This window comes from Coenobita brevimanus, chromosome 32 (genome assembly GCF_032717465.1).
Source record: "Coenobita brevimanus isolate Jiangsu-jjx chromosome 32, ASM3271746v2, whole genome shotgun sequence".
Classification (NCBI taxonomy): Eukaryota; Metazoa; Arthropoda; class Malacostraca; order Decapoda; family Coenobitidae; genus Coenobita; species Coenobita brevimanus.
In genome coordinates, this window is record NC_136985.1 from 150,001 (window position 1) to 175,000 (window position 25,000).

General features: G+C 42.8%; 1 protein-coding gene across 1 annotated transcript in view; it reads right to left on the reverse strand.

Moving 5' to 3' along the window:
- The window catches only part of LOC145395628 (uncharacterized), a 230,864-nt gene that overhangs the window by 71,245 nt on the left and 134,619 nt on the right, over positions 1-25,000 (reverse strand). The window contains exon 3 of the mRNA XM_080269196.1: positions 308-431. Coding sequence (XP_080125322.1) covers positions 308-431 — 124 coding nt within the window. The remainder of the gene's footprint in view (positions 1-307; positions 432-25,000) is intronic.

Sequence of the window (25,000 nt, forward strand, 5' to 3'; positions counted from 1 at the left end):
GACCCCGATAGACTCCTAGATAGATAAATAGATAGATAGATAGGTAGTTAGATGAGTAGGTAGGTAAATATGAGATAGATGGAGAGAGATAGATAGATAGACACTCAGATAGACAGCCAGGGACCCCGATAGACCCCTAGATAGATAAATAGATAGATAAACTCACCTTTGTCGGAGAGATATAGATAGACAGACAGAGTGACAAATAGCAAGAGAGACAGACAGACAGACAGATAGATAGAAACTCAGATAGACACCCAGGGACCCCGATAGACTCCCAGATAGATAAATAGATAGATAAACTCACCTTGGTTGTTCTGTTCTTGCATTTGTGAGAGTCAGCGAATATGTTTAAGGCCGTTGACCCGACCGGAAGAGGACACTGGTCAATGTCCACCCGCCGCAGGTCAATGTCAATCCCGCTGGTGCCCCTGTGAGAGAGAGTGAGCGAGTGAGGGAGGGTGGGGAGAGAGAGGGTGTGGTGGGATAGGTATGTGTGTGAGAGAGAGAGAGAGGGGGGAGGGGTATGTGTGGGATAGTGAGAGAGAGAGAAGGGAGGAGGAGGGATGAGTATGTGTGTGAGAGAGAGAGAGAGAGAGAGAGAGAGAGAGAGAGAGAGACGGGGAAGGGTATGTGTGGGATGGTGAGAGAAAGGGGAGGAATGGGTATGTGAGAGAGAGAGAGAGAGGGAGTGTGTGTGTGTGTGTGTGTGTGTGTAATTCACCGGGTCGGTCAGGATCACTTGATGGTCGTGATCGTCAGCTTTTACCCTCCCGGAAGGGAGCTGAGAGTTCATATAGTCCGATCTAAGGGCAAGGCTGTGACCTTCACACACCCACACACCCGTCCCCTTGCTCAAGGGGGACAGTAACCACCCACTTCGTCAGTGAAACTTTTCGTAACCTGAGCGAGGCGTGAACTCCCGTCTACCAGTTGGCAAGCGAGAACGTTACCACTGCACCAGCGAGCGGTGTGTGTGTGTGTGTGTGTGTGTGTGTGTGTGTGTGTGTGTGTGTGTGTGTGTGTGTGTGTGTGTGAGAAATTGAGTTTGCAAAAGTCTCTCCTTAATTATACATTTTCTTTAATTTATTTCATAAGAGAAAACGTAATATTTATAGTTTGAGGGGTGACGAAAGAAAAAGGACTAAATCGCAAGAAATCATGGACTAAGTACTTTTATCCGAATTTATAAAGCCGTGGAAAGGAAATATATTGTTATTTGACTCTCTCTCTCTCTCTCTCTCTCTCTCTCTCTCTCTCTCTCTCTAAATTGATGCAAAAAGCTGTGAGGCGAGAAAGAGAGATGGAAAATAGTTCGGTAGAGAGAGAGAGAGAGAGAGAGAGAGAGACATAAACCCGAGAAGAGAAAGAAAAAAGAGAAAAAGAGGAGAGGAGCAAGGCGGAAATTGGAGAGAGAGAGAGAGAGAGAGAGAAAGTGAAAGATTAAGTAAGAGAGATGGAGAGAGGCAGGGATAGAGAGAGAGAGATTGAGGATTAGTGGTGCAGGAGATAGATAAATAGATAGATAGATGAATAGATAGATGGATGGATGGGTAGATAGATAGATTGATGGATGGATAGATAGATAGATGGATAGGTAGATAGATAGAGAGATGGCCATCGAGTACGAGACAGAGCTGGTTGCAACACACACACACACACACACACACACACACACACACACACACACACACACACACACACACACAGCTTATCAAACCCACCGCCTCGCTCTCGTAGACGGATAGATAGATCGATAGATGGATAGATAGATGGATAGATAGATAGATAGATAGATAGAGGAGAACTTTACCTCCACTCTTTCTCTCCACACCAACCCTCCCTAACCTAACCTTCGTTATATCTTTACGTTCACACAGACAAGCAACAAACCCCAGCTGCCAGGTGGTACACGCTTTGCCAGCTGGTACGCAAGGGGCCTGTGAACCTCCAGCCCCCTCCCCCACACGCCCCTACACGCCCATTCCACGCCCACGCCCCCCTACGGCTACCCCCCGCCCTACGCCCCCACCTTCACCAACTCAAGTAGGTCACACATGCAGCATAACCTTTTCAAATGTATTATTATTATTATTATTATTATTATTATTATTATTATTATTATTATCATTATTATTATTATTATTATCATCTTTTTATTATTCTCAATATCCATTACTATCGGTCCACCTTAGGAAGCAGACTTATCAGGAGAGGATTGATTTCTCTGTCCGTGTGTGCGTGCGTGGGTCCGTGCGTGCGTGCGTGCGTGGGTCCGTGCGTCCGTAACACAGGTAAGCACGATATTCCTAAACCGATCAGCGAATTCCCTCCAACCTTTCGTCATTGGCATAGTATTATTTTTGAGTAAACCTTGCACTTGGACACATATATATATATATTTTTTTTTTCATTGGTTTTAGACAGTTTCGACTCGCTGATTTCCAGTGTAATGAGTGCCAGATGATATAAGTTTAGCGTTTTTTTCTTTAAGAGGAGCCTGTGGAGTTACATGGAGAGACAGGCTGACAAATGAGGATATAAAGGAGCGTTGTGGTGTGGATGTGGAGTTACATGGAGAGACAGACTGACAAATGAGGATATGAAGGAGCGTTGTGGTGTGGATGTGGAGTTACATGGAGAGACAGGCTGACAAATGAGGATATAAAGGAGCGTTGTGGTGTGGATGTGGAGTTACATGGAGAGACAGACTGACAAATGAGGATATGAAGGAGCGTTGTGGTGTGGATGTGGAGTTACATGGAGAGACAGGCTGACAAATGAGGATATAAAGGAGCGTTGTGGTGTGGATGTGGAGTTACATGGAGAGACAGGCTGACAAATGAGGATATAAAGGAGCGTTGTGGTGTGGATGTGGAGTTACATGGAGAGACAGGCTGACAAATGAGGATATAAAGGAGCGTTGTGGTGTGGATGTGGAGTTACATGGAGAGACAGGCTGACAAATGAGGATATAAAGGAGCGTTGTGGTGTGGATGTGGAGTTACATGGAGAGACAGTCTGACAAATGAGGATATAAAGGAGCGTTGTGGTGTGGATGTGGAGTTACATGGAGAGACAGACTGACAAATGAGGATATAAAGGAGCGTTGTGGTGTGGATGTGGAGTTACATGGAGAGACAGACTGACAAATGAGGATATAAAGGAGCGTTGTGGTGTGGATGTGGAGTTACATGGAGAGACAGACTGACAAATGAGGATATAAAGGAGCGTTGTGGTGTGGATGTGGAGTTACATGGAGAGACAGGCTGACAAATGAGGATATAAAGGAGTGTTGTGGTGTGGATGTGGAGTTACATGGCGAGACAGGCTGACAAATGAGGATATAAAGGAGCGTTGTGGTGTGGATGTGGATGTAATAGGAAGCGTTAGGAGGAACACACTGAGGTGGTTTGGCCATGTGGAGAGGACGGAGAGCGAGAGACTGACGAGGAGAGTGTATGTGAGGTGGAGGGAGGGGGGAGGAGGAGGCCAAGGATGAGATGGAGGGATGGGGTGGCGATGTATATGAGAGAGGGGGGTGTGAGTTGGGAGCAGGGCAGTGAAATGGCGAGAGACAGGGCGACGTGGAGGCGATTTGTTTGTGGCCACCCTGAACGGGATTGAGGCGTCTGGCAATAGATAGATAGCTAGATAGTTTAAGGCAAGAACTCAGCCAAGATTGACAAATTTGTATGGAGTTCTGTGCAATTAACTTTATTTTACACTTCATTATTACTTATTACAAAATAGGTCATTATTGTATATTATTAAGAAAAAATATATAGAGAGCAAGGACTGAATATAAGGCTGGTAAATATTTGGTTTGGACATGTGTGGAGGAGGGACGAGGAGTATGTCGGGAGGAGGATACTGGAAATGGAGTTACCAGGCAGGAGAAAGAGAGGAAGGCCAAAGAGAAGGTTTATGGATGTAGTGAAGAAGGACATGCGGGTGGCAGGTGTAGAAGAAGATGCAGAAGACAAAGATTCGGGTGATCCGCTGTGGCGACCTCTAAGAAGGGGAGAGCCGAAAGGAGAAGAAGAGGAAGAAATATTTGTCATTGTCTTTCTTGCAGTGATGGATTAGATTATATGTCCACCTCTTTTGGACACGACACCAGCTGAACCAGACACTGTGATAACTGCTGTGGTTAAAAGTCAGCACCTCGCATCATTAACTGGACACAAACGGACCATATTCACCACAGACCAGCAGTTCTGTCAGGAGGCTGTGAGCGTAACCTGGGTGGACTGCAGCCTCATCAGTAAATTTCCTGTGGGTGTACTGATGGCAGGAGGTGACCTTGAAGCCGGTCTAAGTCTACATTTGCTGGACTGCCTAAACTGCTTACTGGCAAGAGGTTCCCCCAAAATGTAAGAGCACTGCGCCTTGTTGTAGAGGGACTTCGCAAACTAATGGACCTCAGTGAATACCTTGATGCCAAAAGCCAGCAGGTAACACAACCAAGGGAAGGTGACTCGCTACTCCATTTGTTTGCAGTGGAAAAGATGCTCCCATATGTTTTCGCATCAGGTCAGGTCAGTTATGCACGCTATGGGCTCTGTTATCTACGGTCTTTGCAACGTCCTGCTCCCGGACTTCCGAAGAGGTTTATGTCTGGAGAGCTTATCATGCGTCACCAAGATGGCCTGTGGAATGCTATACGGTCAGATCTCTTCATTGTGACCACCTACATGCGATATGGCAAAGGATCATCATCTACTTTGAATGAATCCACTCTCGCCATTTGGACACTAACTCACAGCACATATGCACAGCTGATGAATGACCTGGAAGCAATGAAAGATGCCGAAGCTCAACATGGTGTCACTTCCCACAACGAGGGGCAACTGACACGCATCACGGCAGATGTGACAAATACAATGAACATACGTGATGCTCTTTCAACCTGCACTGACATATTGGACATTGAAAAGCATCCAGTCTCTGGTTCCTGTTGGTATATTTTCTGGGCGAGTTGTTGTTGATCCTACAGTTAATGTTCACTGTTGCCTCGACATCGGAACTGCCCAGTGGTTAGAAGATGAGAGCCATTGACCATCAGGCTTCCACAAGTTGAAAAGAAATGTCAAGACCACAGCAGCTGCAACGACACGTACTACGAAGGTTGGCCAAAGTCACATTAATGTTGGTATTGAATTTGTCTATGCACGCATCATTGCAATAATGGCATCATCAACAGAGACCATTTCCACAGAGAGACTATTCTTTCATGAACTGGCTCCACACCCAACTTCTCTCTTTAAGGAGAATGGTGAAATGAGGACAAGCAGCAAGTCTGTGCTCAAGAATAAACTTCAGATGGTGTGTGGAATACGATACTGTCAACATCCAGTGGTGGTAATGCTAGATGGATGTATTTTGTTATGGTAATTCCTTGGCCAACGTAACCTGCAAAGCTTTCAACGTTCATCAGCACCGCAGTGTCCAGAATCATGCGATATACTGAGGCAGCATCAGTCCTTCATGTGGTGCTTGACAGATACCATAGGCTGGGTACAAAGTCATGCTGTCAAACCTCACGACAGGAAGGACTGAGTCGCGTGTTCAGGCTGACGGAAGAATCGCCTTTACCCAAACAGGCCATCGTGTTGAATGTAAGTGCAGACAAAGAACACCGTCCATGTGATTGTAAAAAAGTTGTGCTCCATCCAGGTGCCACGAGGAAAGTGCATCACCGTGACTGGCCCTGATTGACATCCAGTAGAAGTTGGGTTTGGTGCACAGCAGACTGCAATAACATAAGGAGGCAGATGTCATCCTGGTATATCACACGATTCACGAAGCATCTGCAGGCTTTTCACCAATTCGGGTTGTATCTGATGACACTGATGTGCTTCTTAGGGTGCGGCTGCACTTGCCCGAAACTTGTGACTGACGAGAAGAAACGAAGCACCGAGTTAGAGCTGCATCAGTGCCCGTGTCTGAACGTCGGACGGACCCCGGAGCATCGTTTCCTCTTGTCAATCACATGTTTGGAGCAAGTGTGGACTTAGCCTTATCCCTGCACATCACCTGAGTGCACCAACCAACGGCCTGCCAATTACAGCTGAGGTAACCCTGGAGTCATGTTCTGGAAAGCACACCCTCATCAATGTCAGATGATCAATAAGCTGCTGCAGTCATCCGTAACCTCCTTGCAGCTTCTGCCCTGACTGGCTGTGATGCAGTCTCTTCATGTGCTGGTATTGGCAAGGCAGCAGAACACTAGAAAAGTTCACTCGTTTGCTTCTTCTAGGTGATGTTGCAGCATCACCACATGACGTCACTAGCTCTTGTGTGAAATTTGTAGCTGTTATATGGGCAGGAGCCAGCGATACCACTAGGCCACGTGTGTGCTAATATTTTGAAGAGAAAACTTGCTGGTGAACAACACGTAGACCTGTATACCACCAGGGTTGACTAGCCTTCCACCTACTGCAGCCTCGTTTAAGCCACATATCCCTACATTCATACATACATACATACTACATATACGTACATACTTATACAGTATACTACATTTACGTACATACATACTACATATATGTAAATACATACATACTACATATACGTACATACATACATACTACATATACGTACATACATACCTACCTACAGTACATGCATACATACATATGCGTACATACATACATAATACTTACGTACATACATTGTACACTCTCTCTCTCTCTCTCTCTCTCTCTCTCTCTCTCACGCAAGGCAAAACTTTGATGAAAAAAGTTAAAAGAAAGCATGTTAAGGCGGGCTTGATGATTAGCGCAAGGTACATGAGTGCAGGGAGAGAGAGAGAGAGAGAGAGAGAGAGAGGGAGGGAGGGAGGGAGGGAGAGAGAATGGGGGAAGATATAAAAGAGAAAAATGATATTGGTCTCGTAATTCTCTCTCTCTCTCTCTCTCTCTCTCTCTCTCTCTCTCTCTCTCTCTCTCAATATATAAAAGTACACCGACGTGAGGAAAAATAAAAAAGTTTACCCTCTCAATTACTCAAAGAAAACCTGGGTGCGTTAGCGAAGCCTTGAATGAATTAATTACTTAGGTTAATTAAGGAAGCTCGTCAGGTCGGTAAATTAATGACCCAAAAGCCAGGGAATAAACAAACAAGGTATTGATACTGTTATTGGCTCTCTAGGTAATTGGTTAATGGTGTAAATGGCTGTGAAATACTGTCCCGCCATGTCGAGCGAATTGTTGAGGATTTGGGCGGATGGAAACAAACGGATTTTATATTTTTTCGTTACAGCCTCAATTCCCTTCAAACCACCGTTTTTTTGCCACGATTATTTAAGTTTTAATATTTGTTTATTTTAGTGATAAATATCGAACGAATTCTGAGGATTTTGGCGGATGTAAACAAATCGTATTTATTTTAACGCTACTCACGGCCTTAATTCCCTTCAAACCGCCAATTTGGACACATTTGTATATATTTTCGTATTTATCGTATTTATTATAAAGGAAAATGAATAGAAAAACCAGAAATTTAGAGATGTAAATAATCACAGTCTTCTGGCTGATCCGAAGAAAAGTCCGAAACGTTTGGCGTCTGTTTTGTTGGTTCTGTGATGCGCTTTATCTTATTTTCCCGAATTTTCCCTGGATTTACGAGCGATTTTCCTGATTCCACGTCCCTTCAGAGTCCGGTGAGTATTTGTGGAGCTGGGAAATGGCGTTGAGTGAAGAATTATTGAAGGATTCGGCTGGCAAAGAAGGATTTAAATGCCAGCCCTTTAAACGCCAATGTTGTTGTTGTTCGTAGGGCATTTAACAATTTGTAAACATTGAATTCCATGGATGTTTTCATACGATACGACGACTTTATTTTGCCCTCTGCCCTTTTGTGTGTGTGTGTGTGTGTGTGTGTGTGTGTGTGTGTGTGTGTTGTTCTTACGTAATTGTATCTTAACAGGAATGAGTCAAGCTCGTACTGTCCCGTGTATTATAAGAGGGAGGAGGGTGTGAACTGGGAGCAAGGCAGTGAAATGGCTGGGGACTAGGCGACATAGAGGCGATTTGTTTGTGGCCACCCCTTACAGGATTAAGGCGTCTGGCAATAGATAGATAGATTATACATATCCTTAAATTTATGAACAGTTTTGGCACACACTGTTTCATTCGGTAGTGCATTCCACTGATCAATTTCTCTATTGGGGAAACTGAATTTCCTTACGTCTTTATCACCTCTCTTTTTATGCAGTTTTTTGCAGTGTCCTCTTGCTGATGCTTCTCCATATGTTAAGTAATCATTTATGTCTATTTTCTCCTTTCCTGATATGCACTTATATAGCATTATCATGTCACCTCTTTTCCTTCTCTCCTGTAGTGTTGGTAGATTCAGTTTATTTAGTCTTTCTTCGTAGCTTAGGTCCCTTAAGCTTGGTATCCATCTTGTAGCGGCCCTTTGAACTTTTTCAATCTTGTCTATGTGTTTTTTTGAGATGAGGACTCCAGACTACTGATGCATACTCCAGGGTTGGTCTGATGAATTATGTTATTATCTTTCTTAGCATGTGTGTGTGGGTGTGTGTGTTTGGAATAATATGTAAGGCCAAGAGAAATTTTTGTTTTCATGTGTGTGTGTGTGTGTGTGTGTGTGTGTATATATATATATGTGTGTGTGTGTGTGTGTGTGTGTGTGTGTGGAATAATATGCAAGGCCAAGAGTAATTTTTGTTGTCTGTGTGTGTGTGTGTGTGTGTGTGTGTGTGTGTGGAATAATATGTAAGGCCAAGAGAAATTTTTGTTTTCATGTGTGTGTGTGTGTGTGTGTGTATATATATATATATATATATATATATATATATATATATATATATGTGGAATGATATGTAAGGCCAAGAGAAATTTTTGTTTTCATGTGTGTGTGTGTGTGTGTGTGTGTGTGTATGTATGTATGTATGTGTGGAATAATATGAAGGCCAAGAGAAATTTTTGTTAGTAATCTAGAGAGGTGATGCTGGATATTAACAGTATGCAGGGGAGTGTAATGTTTTTGCATTTTTTAATATTTTCACTTTTATTATTATTTCTCAGCTTTTTAAATTATTCACATATACTTTTTTTCTTCGTACATGATATACTGATTGCATTCTTAATTTTTTGTGTATATCATCTGTGTTTTCGTTCCTTTTCCTTTCCTTTTTTTTTTTTTTTTTTTTTTTTTTTTCCCCTTGAGGATAGAATACCATGGTTAGGGTACCCAGTCATGACCTTAAATTAGTTTGTGTATTATTATTATTATCATCGGCCAGCCTTTGCGGGATTAGGGCGTCGGGCTGTTGATAGATAGATTACTGTATTATTATTATTATTATTATTATTATTTTTATTATTATTATTAGTAGCAGTAGTAGAGGTATATGAGAGAAGGGTGTGTGAGCTGGGAGCAAGGCGGTGAAGTGGCGTTGGATAAGGTGACATGGAGGCGATTTGTTTGTGGCCACCCTTTACGAGATTGAGGCATCTGGCAATAGATAGATAGATGGTAGTAGTAGTAGTAATAATAGTAATGGTAATAGTAGTGGTTGTATAAGTAGTAGTAGTAGTAGTCATAGTATGCAAGGAAGACGAAAAGTCCATGGGATTGCATGCACCAAAAACAAATTACTGTAAAAAAAATATTGGAACCAGATTCAAAATAGACAATTTAAAAAAAATATATATGATGAAAGATGTACAAAGGATATTAGCACAAAGTAATATATGTACAGTTTAGATTATTATTATTATTGTTATTATTATTATTATTATTATTTTTTCAGAACACAGCCAATAATAACTGTGTATGCTTTATAAATTGAAAAATGGTTGGGGGAGAGATGGTTAGGTTAGGGAGACTGGTATGGTAGGTTAGAATGGTATAGTAGGTTTGTATAAGTTAGGTTGGTAGGGTAGGTAATGGTATGGTAGGTAATGGTATGGTAGGTGTGGTTACGTTATGGTAGGGTTAAGTTGGTATGGTAGGGTAGGTTGGTATGGTAGGGTAGGTTGGTATGGTAGGGAAGGTTGGTGTGGTAGGTTGGGTTGGTATGGTAGGGTAGGTTGGTGTGGTAGGTTGGGTTGGTATGGTAGGGTAGGTTGGTGTGGTAGGTTGGGTTGGTATTGTAGGGTAGGTTAGGTTAAGTTGGTATGGTAGGTGTGCTTCAGGTATTGTAGGTTAGGTTAGGTTCACTTGTTTAGTTGATTTTATATATATATATATGATTTCTGGTACTTTCTGATTATTTTGTTGGGCTTAAGGACTTGTAGGCATGAAATTATAAAAAAAAAAATAATAAATAAATAAATAAATAAATAAAATAGATAAATAAATAAAATAAAATATAAACCCAAATCCAATCCACAAATTTTGGAAAATCTCTCAAAAAACAAAAAAAATCCATCCCACATTTTGTAAAGCACCTTGTAAACTAAATAACAATAAAAATTAATAAACAGCAGTAGGGATTCCTAATCAGAAAAAAAATAAAAATAAAAAAAGGATCACAAGACTACTAAAGGATAAAAAAAAAAAAGAAAAGAAAAAAAGAGACTGGTATAGCAGATTTTTAAAAAGTGTGAAAATTGTACAGTACAGTCACAACTCAATATACGTTGAACCGGTATACGATAATTCTCTACAACGATAACAGAAAAGTTCCACCCCAAAATCCGATTTACGCTGAATTTCCCGCTATAACAATACTACCATCGGAAAATTTCATACGAAGCGCCAGGCACACGCAAGGCAACCGTCGCTTGTCTCAGGCAGGATGGCGGCCCCGGCGTGCACACCATTGTTTTGGTTCAGTTGCGGTCTCGCCATCCCTTCACAGTGCTGTCTTTTCCACTCGTTCACGTGTGCCCCCCCTGCTGTCGTCACCTCTCAGCCAAGCATCAATCTCCCGATTAACGACAAACTCGTTATTCGTTAAGGTATGACTTGGGGTACGTAACCCCATCATTTAACGAGTAGTGACTGTGTAATGGATTGAAAAAAAGAGGGGCTGCAACAGGTCAATTCTGGAACTGTCTCCCTCTGTCTGTATTTCCTACTTCCTGTGATCTCCAGTCTTTTAAACGCAGTGTGTCTAGGCATCTCGAAATGAACAGATCTTGAATTTGGCTCTTGTTTTTTTTTTTTTCTTGGAAGGAATGGTTTGCAGGCTTCTGGCCTCTGGTTCCTTCTTCCTTGCATTAAAAAAAAAGGTATACCGTAGAAAATTTAAAAAAAAAAAAGGGGGCTGCAGAATTGCAATATATATCTTACCACTCACTATCCCTACTCAAGGAAGAGGATATTCATTGGCTCAAATGTACAGAATTGACAATGATTAGATGGATGTGTAGTGCGTCCCAGAATGCAAGGCCTGGGGAGGCTAGGATTGTGATTGCAGAGTTGAGAGGATGCATGGGACTGGAGTGTATTGGTGTTGTGATGAGAAGGGGTAGGTTGAGATGGTTTGGGCATGTGGAGAGGATGAAGGATGACAGTTGGGTGGGGAAGGTGAGAAGTGTGAATGATTTTTTTTTCTCTCTTTTTTTTTTATGTGAGGAAGAAGGAACCAAAGGCAACAAGCCCGCGAAACTGTTCCCTCCAAGAGAAAAACAAAATACAAGAGAGAGCCAAATTCAAGATCCGATCATTTCGAGATGCCTGGACACACTGCATTTGAAAGACTGGAGATCATACGAAGCAGGAAATACAGACAGAGGGTAGGGTTGTGATAGGCAGACCGAGGAAGACTGGTATGAGGTCATAGAGCGTGACCTCAGGGATAAAGGACTGAATAAGGAGGCTGCCAGAGACTGAGCAGTGTGGAGAGTCACAGATAAGGGACTGAATAAGGAGGCTGCCAGAGACCGAGCAGTGTGGAGAGCTGCCAATAACCTCCTCGCGCACCGTGAGTTTTTTGTAAGTGTGTGTGGCAAGATAAGAGGAAATTCCACTAGGGCAGGCTGGACTCGCACACAAAGGAAAACATTACCCATGTATTTTATTTGCTGCAGAAATTGGCTGTAATGGTATAAATTGTATACCATCATTTTCCCTGATGTTTATACCATACGATAAGCTAATGAAAACACATAAAATTGATGAGTTAAAGTACTGTGAATGTACCAGAATGAGGTGAGAATAACTGCCCTACACTCTAGCACAAAATTCTGCCCACATGAATAAAAGCTAAGTATATGTCTAGATGCAGAATTTCATGAGCTTTCACGTGGCAGTGTTGGAATTCTGTACGATCAATAGTTTTCAGATAAATTGCCAAAAATCATGCTCACCCCCCTCCCCCGAACCGAAATCTGAGAGAATGGCAACTATTTTAGAGTGTTGGCGTGGCAATAGACACCCTGCCCTATGATGCATCAAATATTGACACATTTCTTGCTACAACATAATTTTTGGTGAATATTTTTGTCCAGAATTGCCTGATCAGCATCCCTTCAGACCATCACTGACATGTGCGTCATAGTGTGTCATCGTTTTGAGTCATGGTGTACGAAGGGGTTAATTTGTAATACCTGAATAAGTTTCTGTTTTTAGTAGCAGTCAACTGTAATGAGCCCTTTTATACTGTCAAAAAATTTGTATTTTTTATCAGCGTGTTCTGTGATGATCGGAATCTTTCGTGGTACCGTACAGTTTAGGCAGAGAGTGTTAGGATTGTCTATTTTAGGTACTGAAATCTTCAAATAGACCTGCCTAAGTTTATGTTATTTAGCAGCAGTCAACAGTAATGAGCACCTTCATACACTAATAAAAAGGTCTGGGTACCTGATTGCCCCACTGCAGGAGGTAAATGGGCACCCACCTTGTTTTATTTCTAAGCAAGTTTTTTTTTTTTTTCTTTTCCTGAAGTATGTTTCCAGTTCCAAAAGGTAGCCCTAAATGGGTCACATAAAAACATTGTTCACTTTTTCTGAATTCCTGCAGATTTCTTCAGTATTGCCCAGGGTTGGGTCCAAGTACAGTACCTGTCCTTGGTACTTGGACTTAAGTACAGTTTTTCATGTACTTGTACTTGTACTTGGAGTTTAAAATTTTGGTTGTACTTGTAATTGTACTTGTATTAGACCCTAAGTACTTGAAAAAGTATCAAGTACTTTCAAGCACAATCAAGTACATTATATTTAACAAAAATGTATATATTCTGTTGGACTTTATAAAGGTATTATTAAGGAGATATCTATTATGTAATTATCCAAATGCACTGTAGTAATATTAATCAGGTAATAACATGTTACTGTGGGAGTACGGAGACAACACCAGTACAGCACCACATTACCCAACAAGTTTGATTCTTAGCGTAATATTCTGTCACAGAAGAAATGGTTGGATTAATAAAGTATGGTTATATTCTAATACGCCACTTTCTACCTTACCAACTTAACCTTTAGAATGTGATCATCATTTCATTTCCTTCTTCAAAACAGCAGCACTTTTGTGTGGTATAAAGTACTTGTACTTAAGTACAATGACAATGACTTAAGTAAATTGGAAAAGTCTGTACTTGTACTTGAAAAATTTCTGGGTACTTGGACTTGGACTAAAGTACAGTAGCCTATACTTGGACCCAGCCATGGTATTGACCAAAGTGAGGTAAATGTTGTGGCCAGTTGCCCCACCTTACGTAGAAAATACCTCATTGGAGTGCAGGAGTTAGTGTGTGTCTGCGTGTATTCCTTATGCACGGGATGGTGAGTGGTTAACCCGTCGCCTGCCGTTGACGTACATATACGTCCACACGTTTTGTCACTGTGACTGCCGTTGACGTATATAAACGCACAGCAATTGCAAGGTCCCTAATTTGCACAATTTTCATATTTCGCGTGTGATTTTTGGTACGTATACATGGGACACCTTCCTCTACAGGATGCCAGGCAGGGACAATGCCTTACCCTGCATGACCTCCCCCCTCCTGCAGGCCATTGTCTCGGCAATTCACCTGTTACCATTGACCTGGCCAGTAAAGACGTCGCGCCACTATATGAATTTCAGGGCCAGAGTGATTCCCCAATCGATGGCAATGTGGAGGACAAAAATTACGTGGCGCCAGAGGAAGAAACAGTCAGAAATGATGATCAGGTAATGTCGCCAAAAAAGGTCTGGTATGTTGATGTGTTAGTGAGTGAAACAATGCGTATATTGCCTATAGTACTGTGGGAAAACCAATATACTCTCGTACTACATATAAATTCGTACCAAATAAATAAATAAATACCGTTTATGAGTGGTGTGGAATAGTTACCCTCCCATAGAACTCGTTTTTTCTGGAGCCAGCCTGATAGAAAACCCAGCAAGGTAAGGAGGTATTGGTACCTGTACCGAGTATTTCAAACCTCAGGTGAGCGATTTCTCTATGAATTTTCGATGTTTCTCACCAAAAGCGGAGGTTTGAGCCAAAAATTTCTTTTTCCAAAATTGGTCATGATTTGTGGGGGGGAGGGTCTGTGGTGGAAAATCGGTCGGGACGGGGCAGGTTAAAGAGTACAGTTTTGCCACATCATCTGTAAGCCAAGAAACCATTTATAGCGCTGGGTGGTAACCATATAACCAAACCATATGTGCTTCCTACGTCAGCAAGTGGGTTGTGGAGGGTTAGTGCCCCTCCCTGTAAATCAAATAACTCAAAGTCAAATGGCCACCCCATATGGGATTATGGTGTCTGGCAATAGATAGATAGATGTTAGTTACAGGAGGAGACAGACCACAGCCCCTCCCCCCCCTACATACAGTTCCAAAGTCAGGTCTGGAATCTGGAACTCCCTAGCCCACCAGCCTTGACCAGTGGCTGTGGTAGTGGCCTCGACGCACCCTTCCGGGACAGCTGCTGGACACCCTCCGAGCATGCCCTGGCACTGTACCCGCCCCGCCAATATACAGGCAGGTCTGTTATACGAGCATCTGCTGTACGAGGGACCATTAATGTGAGAATGGGCTGTTTAGATCCAAATGTGGTGATGCCGGCAGAATCAATTAACCTAACCCTATTCTTGCCATGAGCTGTGTACTCTGTTATACCAGTTTCGCAGTCCTCTCTCTCTCTCTCTCTCTCTCTCTCTCTCTCCAATCCATTATACAAGGTTTTTAAGATCCCACCTGTCCTCCATTAACATATCCCACCCGTCTAATGGGACCTGCCTGTACACCCACTGATAGGGCAGCCTCCTGGGGCGCTACTCCCAGGTTCGGGCCCCTGTCTATTAGGCGGAAGCAGCAGCCTGGGAATCGCAGTGCCCTGTACCCTCTAACATAGATCCGAGCCCCATCCCATCCCAGTCCCAAAAACTGTGCTGGTGGAGCCCGTGTGACACATCCCCTCAGGTCTGCCACTAGGTATCGGGGGCAAAGTTTTCTGGCCACATGCCCCTGCTGACGTCAACCCCTGTGATGTAGTGGGGTGAATTGTGTGATATGTAAAGCACTTGTATAGGGTAGTGCATGAGATACTTAGAGGAAGTGTTTGGGAGAGTATGCTGGTGGGGTATGATGTAGTGGGGGTATGTTGTGTGGTATGTTAATTGCATGGAGGGTAGTGCATGGGATAGTTATAGAAAATTATTTGGGAGAGTATGCTGGTCTACTCTCCATGTTAGTGTCACAAGGAAAAGGTTAGCAAAGGAGGATGGTCAGGATAGGCATGAAGGCTAGGGAAACATGAGCTCCAGGTTTCCCATCCTTCTTGATAGTACCACGCTGGTTGGCTGGTGTAACAGACCACTCACTACTCTAATAAATATCCTCTTCCTTGAGCAGGGGTAGTGAGTGGTCTGTTACACCAGCCAATCAGGGTGGTACTCCTAAGAAGAATGGGAAGGCTGGAGCTCCTTTTTCCCTAGCCTTCATGTCTATCCTGACCATCCTCCTTTGCTGACGTTTTCCTTGTGGCACTAACATGAAGAGCAGACCAGCATACTCTCCCAAATAATTTTCTATAACTATCACATGCACTACCCTCCATGCGCTTAATATATCACACAACATACCCCCACTACATCATACCCCACCAGCATACTCTCCCAAACACTTCCTCTAAGTATCTCATGCAGTACCCTATACAAGCGCTTTACATATCACACAGCTCACCCCACTACATCGCAGGGGTTGACGCCAGCAAGGGCATGTGGCCAGAAAACTTTGCCCCCAATACCTAGTGGCAGACCTGAGGGGATGTGTCACACGGGCTCTGTCAGCGTCGTTTTAGGGACTGGGATGGGATGGGGCTCGGATCTATGTTAGAGGGTACAGGGCACTGCGATTCCCAGGCTGCTGCTTCCACCCAACAGAGAGGGACCTGCATCTGGGAGTAGTGCCCCAGGAGGCTGCCTTATCAGTGGGTGTACAGGCAGGTCCCATTACACAGGTGGGATATGTTAATGGAGGACTGATTGGACTGCAGAAACTTGTATAATGGATGGAAAAAATAAATAATAAAAAAAAAAGGACTGTGAAGCTGGTATAACAGAGTTCACAGCTTATGGGAAAAATAGGGTTAGGTTAATTGACCCTGCCATAATCACCAAATTTGTATCTAAACTACCCATTCTCACATCAGTGGTCCCTCGGACAGCAGATGCTCGTATAACAGACCTGCCTGTATAATGGCGGGGCGGGTACAGTGCAGGGCATGCTTGGAGGGTGTCCTGCAGCTGTCCTGGCAGGGTGCATCGAGGCCACTACCACAGCCACTAGTCAAGGCTGGTGAGCTAGGGCGTCCCAGGTCCCAGGTCCGAACTTGGGACTATATTTATGTGTTTTTTGGGGGGTGAGGGGGGCTGTGGTTTGTCTCCTTTAACTACTGATGTGACAAAACTGAAACTTTCAACTACTCACTATCCCTTGCTCAAAATACAAATCACCCTGTCCCCTGCCATATTAATTTGAAATGGCTTCATAAAGGAGGTGTTTGCATGAAGTGTTTGCGAATGCGTATGGGAGCTGTATATCTGTACCACCTTTCGCTTTACGTCTTACAGCCATTATCCACTCACTTGATGTAGTGCTGCCTACTTCTTCCTCCAGTCTTGTCTTTTTTTTGTGTGTCTGTCCTCCTCTCTTCCTGTTTCTTACTATCATCCACTCACTTGATGTAGTGTTGCCTACTTCTTCCGTCACCTTTATCATTCTGTGTCTGTCCTCTTTTCCTATTTCTTACCATCATCCACTCACTTGATGTAGTGCTGCCTACTTCTTCTTTCACCTTTATCATTCTGTGTCTGTCCTCTCTTCCTATTTCTTACCATCATCCACGCACTTGATGTAATACTGCCTACTTCTTCCTTCACCTTTATCATTCTGTGTCTGTCCTCTCTTTTCCTATTTCTTACCATCATCCACTCACTTGATGTAGTGCTACCTACTTCTTCCTTCACCTTTATCATTCTTTTTCTGTGCCTGTCCTCCTCTCTTTACAAAATGGGCCATAATACAGATACCAATACAGTAATACCTCGATATACAATACCCCTGGATGCGATACCCCGTCTTAACGATGGGGGTAGAAATACCACCATACCCTGCCTAACGATGGCCAGACTCCAGTTTAACAATGGGTTTTTATTGTATTTTATTTTTTTTACCAATTTTGATGAAATATTAGACAAATTTTGTGTTTAGGTTGATTTATAAACTGTTATTAGACTTAGATTAATGTGTTTTAGCCATAGGTGGGGTGAACAGTGTCATTTTGGGGTACAGTTTACAGAGCTTGATTTTTTCCAGACTTATTTTTGATGATTTTCAGATTTTATTTTTGGGTTTAGGTGTTATAAACTGCTTTTAGGCTTAGATTAGCTTGTTTTAAAGTTATCTGGGGGTTTAGGTGAGCTAGAAACTTGTGTTTGGACTCATTTGGGTGGGTTTTGGACTTGGTTGGGGGTAGGGTGAAGTGAAAAAATTTTTTCCTTCAAATTTAAAGTGTAGGTACTAAGCATTGACAAACATGTCAGAACTAGAGAAAATGCCATTTTGGGGGCATTGCTATCTTCTGCGTGCCAGCAACCCCCACTTTATTCCTGTAGAAGGTCAGTTTTTTATGATTACGGGTACATTTGGTCTCTGGTGATAAATTTATGCTTGTGGTTCCAATAGTACAGCGAGTTCTGTGATGAAATTGATGTTTTCTTTCAACTTCTAACTAGTTGTACTAAAATACATACATGAGGAATGGAAATTGACACCCATGTTTGTCGGGAATCACTGATTTATTCTAGGAATATCAACACTATCAGATAACGTAGTTTTCATACAGATTCTTCGTTTCAAATTTCTTTAAAGTTTTTGTAATTAGATTCTTTGATGGATGAATCTGTCTCTTCTCTCGAACCCAGCTACATTTGCTGAAGCCTCCGTCACTAGCTGAACATTACTGCTCAACCGGCTGAGTATGACACACGTGCTCGAGTTTGAGTGGTCGGTACAGGATTTCTTCAATGTCTGAGTCTGAAATATTCGTGATGGGAGGTGTTTTTTTTTTTTTTTTTTTTTTTTTTTTTTTTTGTGTGAGGAAGAAGGAACCAAAGGCAACGAGCCTACAAAACTATTCCTTCCAAGAGAAAAACAAAATATAAGAGAGAGCCAAATTTTCAAGATCCGATCATTTCCAGATACCTGGACACACTCCGTTTGAAAAACTGGAGATCATAGGAAGTAGGAAATACAGACAGAGGGAGACAGTTCCAGAGTTGACCTGTTGCATAAATGAAGGACTGGGAGTAACGGTTAACTCTTGCACTAGAGAGTTGGACAGAAAAGGGATGAGAGTTTGCTGCCAGACGGGTGCTACGCGCCCGTCATAGAGGTGGAGGAATGCAAGCAGACAGTTCAGAGGAGCAGTGACCATTGAAGTAGCGATAGAAAAGAGATAAAGATGCAACAATGCGGCGAAGAGACAGAGGTTGAAGGGAGTCAGTCAGAGGAGGAGAGTTAATGAGGCGAAAAGCCTTTGACTCCACCCTATTGAGAAGAGCTGTATGTGGGGAGCCTCCCTACACATGAGAGTTGTACTCCACACAGGGGCGGATAAAACCCCTGTATAGAGTCAACAACTGTGCAGGGGTAAAGAAGGAACAGAGTCGGCTTAGCACACCCAATCTCTTGGAAGCAGATTTTACAAGAGATGTAATATGATCTTTCCAATGTATGTCCCGAGTAAATGAAACCCCAAGCATGTTCAAGGATGATGCAGGATTAAGCTGAATATTATCAAACATTAGTGGGTATACCTGTGGAAGATTTTGTTGGGTTGATAGGTGCAAAAACTGAGTCTTTGATGCATTAAAAACAACAAGATTATTTTTACCCCAGTCAGAGATACGAGCCAAGTCAGACATTAGGTGTGCCATAGCCTCATCCCTTGTTTGTTGAAGTAACTGCTGAGATGACGTTGTGGGAACCGAATGGAAAGGTGAAGGGTGGAATCATCAGCGTATGAGTGGATAGGGTTAGATGTACAGCTTAGAAGGTCATTGATGAATAAAAGGAAGAGAGTTGGTGATAGGACGGAGCCTGAGGAACACCACTGTTAATAGATCTAGGAGAAGAACGATGGCCGTCTACAACAGCGGCTATAGAACGACCAGAAAGGAAGCTATAGATGAAGGCAAGATAGAAGGATAGAAACCGTAGGAGGGCAGCTTGGAAATTAAAGATTTATGCCAGACTCGATCGAAAGCCTTTGAGATGTCAAGTGCAGTGGCAAAGCTTTTGCCAAAGTCCCGAAAGGAGGATGACCAGGAGTCTGAAAGGTAGGTGAGAAGATCGCCAGTGGAGCGTCGCTGACGGAACCCATACTGACGATCGGAAAGAAGGTTGTGATAGGAAAGATGCTTTAAAATTTTCCTATTAAGAACAGACTCGAAAACTTTTGAGATACAGGATGTTAAAGCAATTGGATGATAGTTAGAGGGTTGGGAATGGTCACCCTTCTTTGGGACTGGCTGAATGAGAGCAAACTTCCAGCAAGAAGGAAAGGTACAAGTTGACAGACAAAGGCGAAAGAGTTTGCCTAGGCAGGGTGTACTGTAAGCACAGAAGCACAGTTCTTGAGAACAACAGGAGGGACTCCATCAGGGCCATATGCCTTATTAGTATTGAGGCCATTGATGGCAGAAAATACATCAGCTGAAGAAATTTTAATGTCAGCCATGAAGAAGTCAGAGGGGGGAAGTGATGGAGGAACAGCACCGGAATCGTCTGGTGAGTTCATGTTTGTAATGCGGTGATATGAGCCAGCTTTGACGTGTATCTCTGGTGTGATGAAAGTCCTCACTTCTTCGGCTTCCAGGTTCTTGTTCCAAAGAGTTTTTATGAGTTCCACTGCATCTCTGTGAATCTCTTCATTGTCGTCGCCCAGCATAGACAGCAGGACGTTCTTGGGATGCGTGAAGAATGAGTTCCTCCTGACCACTTTCAGAGCGACATCCCGGACCTCTACATTTGGTAAATTCGCAATCCGACGGACAAGTTGATGATAGTTCCTCGCTCCATCAGTCAGCCCGCAGTTGCACTTGATGTTGAACCATGTGGGAAAGTACACCAAGATACAAAACTACCAGTAGAACCAGATCACATAGTGCTGTAGGATTCTGCACCCAGGAGTCAACCATCGTGGGTGTACAATCGGACTGACTTCAAGGAGCCGTAGGTCATTGTCCACCAATCCTTAAATCACAGCTCTGCAGATTCCGTAGGCGTAGTGTTGGTCTGTGCTCAGATCATCATCAACAGACTCAGGTAATTCAGGGAAGTTTGGATTGGGCACACTTTGGAACATCACAACTGCCCAATCAGACACAGTGCCATTCAGTTGTTTGCTGACGGGGGCCACAAAGCTGTCTGAACTGTTTGTGGTACCGTTGATGTAGGCAAATACATGTCGCAATGGCAATTCATTTGTATGCAGTAGACAAATAACTCAATGTAGTAGCTTCTTCTTCATCTCCTCAAGAGCCCGTATGCAACCATTATGCCGTCCTGTCATAGTAGGTGTTCCGTCATTGCCAGCAACTGCCAATGGAGCTTCCAACTTGGTGCCTTTAACGGCATCATAAACAGCCTTAGTGATTGTCCGACCTCTTCCATCACTGGGCGATAGCTGAGTTAAATAATAATTACCAGGTTCTCCAGCTACAGTATAATGTTCCGCCAACTGAACTGTCCTGTACTTCTCATTTGTTCCTTCCAACATCATCAGTGTAGTGTCTTTTCACCTATCCAGATAAATGCTGTCAGCAAGCTTGAAATTTATTGTTCTCATCTTATATGCTCCCTGTATTTATCACATTGCCTGTGCAACTTGTTGTGGTCGATGGCATGTCTTCTGTCATATTCAGGTATGATGCCCATGTCTCAACACACTATTAGTGATTGCAGCAGCAGCTCTGTCAGACACCTGATATCGCACACACATCATAGCAAGGTTCTTCCACTCCCTCCGATTCTGCTCACTGCATTGCACAGAAGCACCTGGTGTGAATTCTGAAATTACTGATGTTTCCGTTGCCGTTGTAGACAGTGAATCGTCAGACAAGTAACCAGATCTGGATGGTTGGTTGCTTAAGGAGAGGGCGGATGTCAGAGCAGGTCCAGATGCAGTTGTCAAACATTCAGATGCAGGAACAGATGTAGATGCAAGTGCTTGAAACTACCTGCAGATGAATGTTTCATCAGATGGAGTCAACGGTACTACAACATCCAGGCATCAACCAGTGAAAGCACTCTTCTGGTCTTCATAGAAGGTGAAGTCTTCTTCAGTCATCCTCAGTTTGTATTCCTTCTCCAAATTCTTTTGTTGCTTTTCATCCTTACAAGTGTCAAATAGATCATCAATATCCTTCATAAACTCTGCTTCATGTGTCAAAAACGTTCTGCTTCATTTCTTCTTGGGCCATCTGTTGAGTTAACTGAATGACAATATTAGTTTCTGGATCTTCTTCGATATTGTCAACTGATGAAGAGGGTAGACATTACTCCATACCCATCTATCGTGAAGCTCGTTTGCGACACTATCAGCGACGTTGCCTGTCCTGAAGGTCTTGGAGTGCAAAATTCTCTCAGTGACTTGCCTCTTAGTTGGGATGATGCCTGGTGGGTAACTTTGGATGCTACTGAATGTATGACGACTATGTAGTACCTTGACATTTGTTACATTCTTCCTAGTCTCCATTATTGCATACCAGTACAGACAACATTGGCATATACGAGCCCTTGATGAACAGTAACACAAATCTCGCCAATACTTGCAAGACAAAGCAACACTTTAGGATGAGGCCCATTATATTATGCAGTTGATTTCATTTGTGCATAATTTCAGCTGAAAATCACAATCCCAAAGTGGTTAATTCTGAATAACGTTGTTTTTAAAAATTTCCCGTAGTGAACGACTCTTCTGAAGGAATAAAGTGTGGGTTGCTGGCATGCAGAAGATGGCAACACCCCCAAAATGGCATTGTCAGTGATTAGTAACTACACTTTTATAAAATTGAAGACATTTTTATTTTTTCATTCCACCCTATTGGGGGGGATTGCAGGCTCCCAAACTCATCCCTATATTTTCTGTATTTTAAAAAATTTGGTAAACAATAGCCCGGCTCAACGATGGCTTTTCCAAACACGCACCATCGTTATAATGGGGACGACCTGTACAAACATCCACAGTAGGAGTAACTAACGATGCAAGAATCGGCAATTTAGGCCCAGATTTGTTGATGTCAGCAGCGTACGTTAACCGAACGCTATTTTTTTCTTAAGTTATGTACTCCAGGCTTCTTGTTTGTTGCCTGGAGTTGGGAGCAGGGCAGTGAAATGGCGGGGGACAGGGCGACGTGGAGGCGATTTGTTCGTGGCCACCCCAAACGGGATTGAGGCGTCTGGCAATAGATAGATAGATAGATGTACTCCAGTATACCAGTTTTCACTGCCCTATTTTTTTCACTTCTTTATACCAGTTTTTGCTATCCTATTTTTGACATACCAGTTTTTGCTACCCTATTTTTCACTTATACCAATCTTTGCTACCCTATTTTTCACTCATACCAGTTTTTGTCATCCTGTTTTTGACGTACCAGTTTTCACTACACAATTTGGTGCGGTGAGGATCTGTCCCTTCTCCCCTTTGGGGCTAAGATGCGAATGAATGCGTTTGAATGGATGAGTAAATGGGGAGTGTGTCGTCCTGTCTCGGCTACCTCCCTTTCCTTGGGGGAAGCAGCCTAGGTATATAGATAGATAGAATTTTTCACTACTGTAAATCAGTTTTTGCTTCCCTATTTTCCAGTTCATTGTTCCAATTTTTGCTACCTCAATGGGTTTTGGGCTTAGTTTGGGGGGAAACCCAAGGCTGGTAAACGCTCCACATAACTTTACATGTCAAATCTACCTCGATATACGATACCCCGCCTAACGATGGGGTTTTCTATCTATCTATCTATTGCCAGACGCCATGATCCTGTAAGGGGTGGCCATTTGTCTTTGAGTTAGTTGTTTTATATCTATCTATCTATCTATTGCCAGACGCCATAATCCTGTAAGGGGTGGCCGTTTGTCTTTGAGTTAGTTGTTTTATATCTATCTATCTATCTATTGCCAGACGCCATAATCCTGTAAGGGGTGGCCATTTGTCTTTGAGTTAGTTGTTTTATATCTATCTATCTATCTATTGCCAGACGCCATAATCCCGTAAGGGGTGGCCATTTGACTTTGAGTTATTTGTTTTACGGGGAGGGGCACTAACCCTCCACCAACCCACTTGTTGACACGTAGAGAACACGTATGGTTTGGTTATATGGTTACCACCCAGCGTTGTAAATGGTTTCCTGGCTTACAGGAAACCATTTGGCTTGTCACTCAATGTAAAGCCACATGTAAAGGAAAGAAAAGCAATAAGAAGTGACAGGAAAGATGGGAGAAATAGGAAGAGAGGAGGACTGGCACAGAAAAAGAATGATAAAGGCTAAGGAAGAAGTAGGCAGCACTACACCAAGTGAGTGGATGATGGTAACAAATAGGAAGAGAGGAGGGCAGGCACAGAAAAAGAATGATAAAGGCTAAGGAAGAAGTAGGCAGCAGTACATCAAGTGAGTGGATGAAGGTGAGAAATAGGAAGAGAGGAGGGCAGGCACAGAAAAAGAATGATAAAGGCTAAGGAAGAAGTAGGCAGCACTACATCAAGTGAGTGGATGATGGTAAGAAATATGAAGAGAGGAGGACAGGCACAGAAAAAGAATGATAAAGGCTGAGGAAGAAGTAGGCAGCAGTACATCAAGTGAGTGGATGATGGTGAGAAATAGGAAGAGAGGAGGACAGGCACAGAAAAAGAATGATAAAGGCTAAGGAAGAAGTAGGCAGTACTACATGAAGTGAGTGGATGATGGTGAGAAATAGGAAGAGAGGAGGACAGGCACAGAAAAAGAATGATAAAGGCTAAGGAAGAAGTAGGCAGCACTACATCAAGTGAGTGGATGATGATCGCCACCACTTACCCTTTTACCAAACCAGTTACATCGTTAAACTGGAGTATGCCTGTATTGTTTTTATGCTTAATTTTCACCTTTGACTCATGGGAAAGAATTTAGGATAGATAGGAACGGATAGTAACGCAATATCCGGCTCGACGCCCATTTTGAGCCGATGGAGGGGTACTATGTAATATCCGAAATTTAGCTTTATTCAATGTAAGGATGGATTACAACGGATAATTGAGAGTTTACTGTATATAATATTTTTTTTTATTCATTTGACTTGCCTTCCTCAGTTCTGTTATTTAAAAAAAAATATTAAGTTTAGGAGTCGTTGGTTTAGTGAGATTCAAATTTGAAAACTGAAAATAACAGTCCTAACCGAAGCCAACTTTAAAAATTTGGAGAGAGAGAGAGAGAGAGAGAGAGAGAGAGAGAGAGAGAGAGAGAGAGAGAGAGAGAGAGAGAGAGAGAGAGATTTATTATGAATAATTGAGTTTTCTGTATTCCAGTTAATTTAATGTTCTATAGACTAT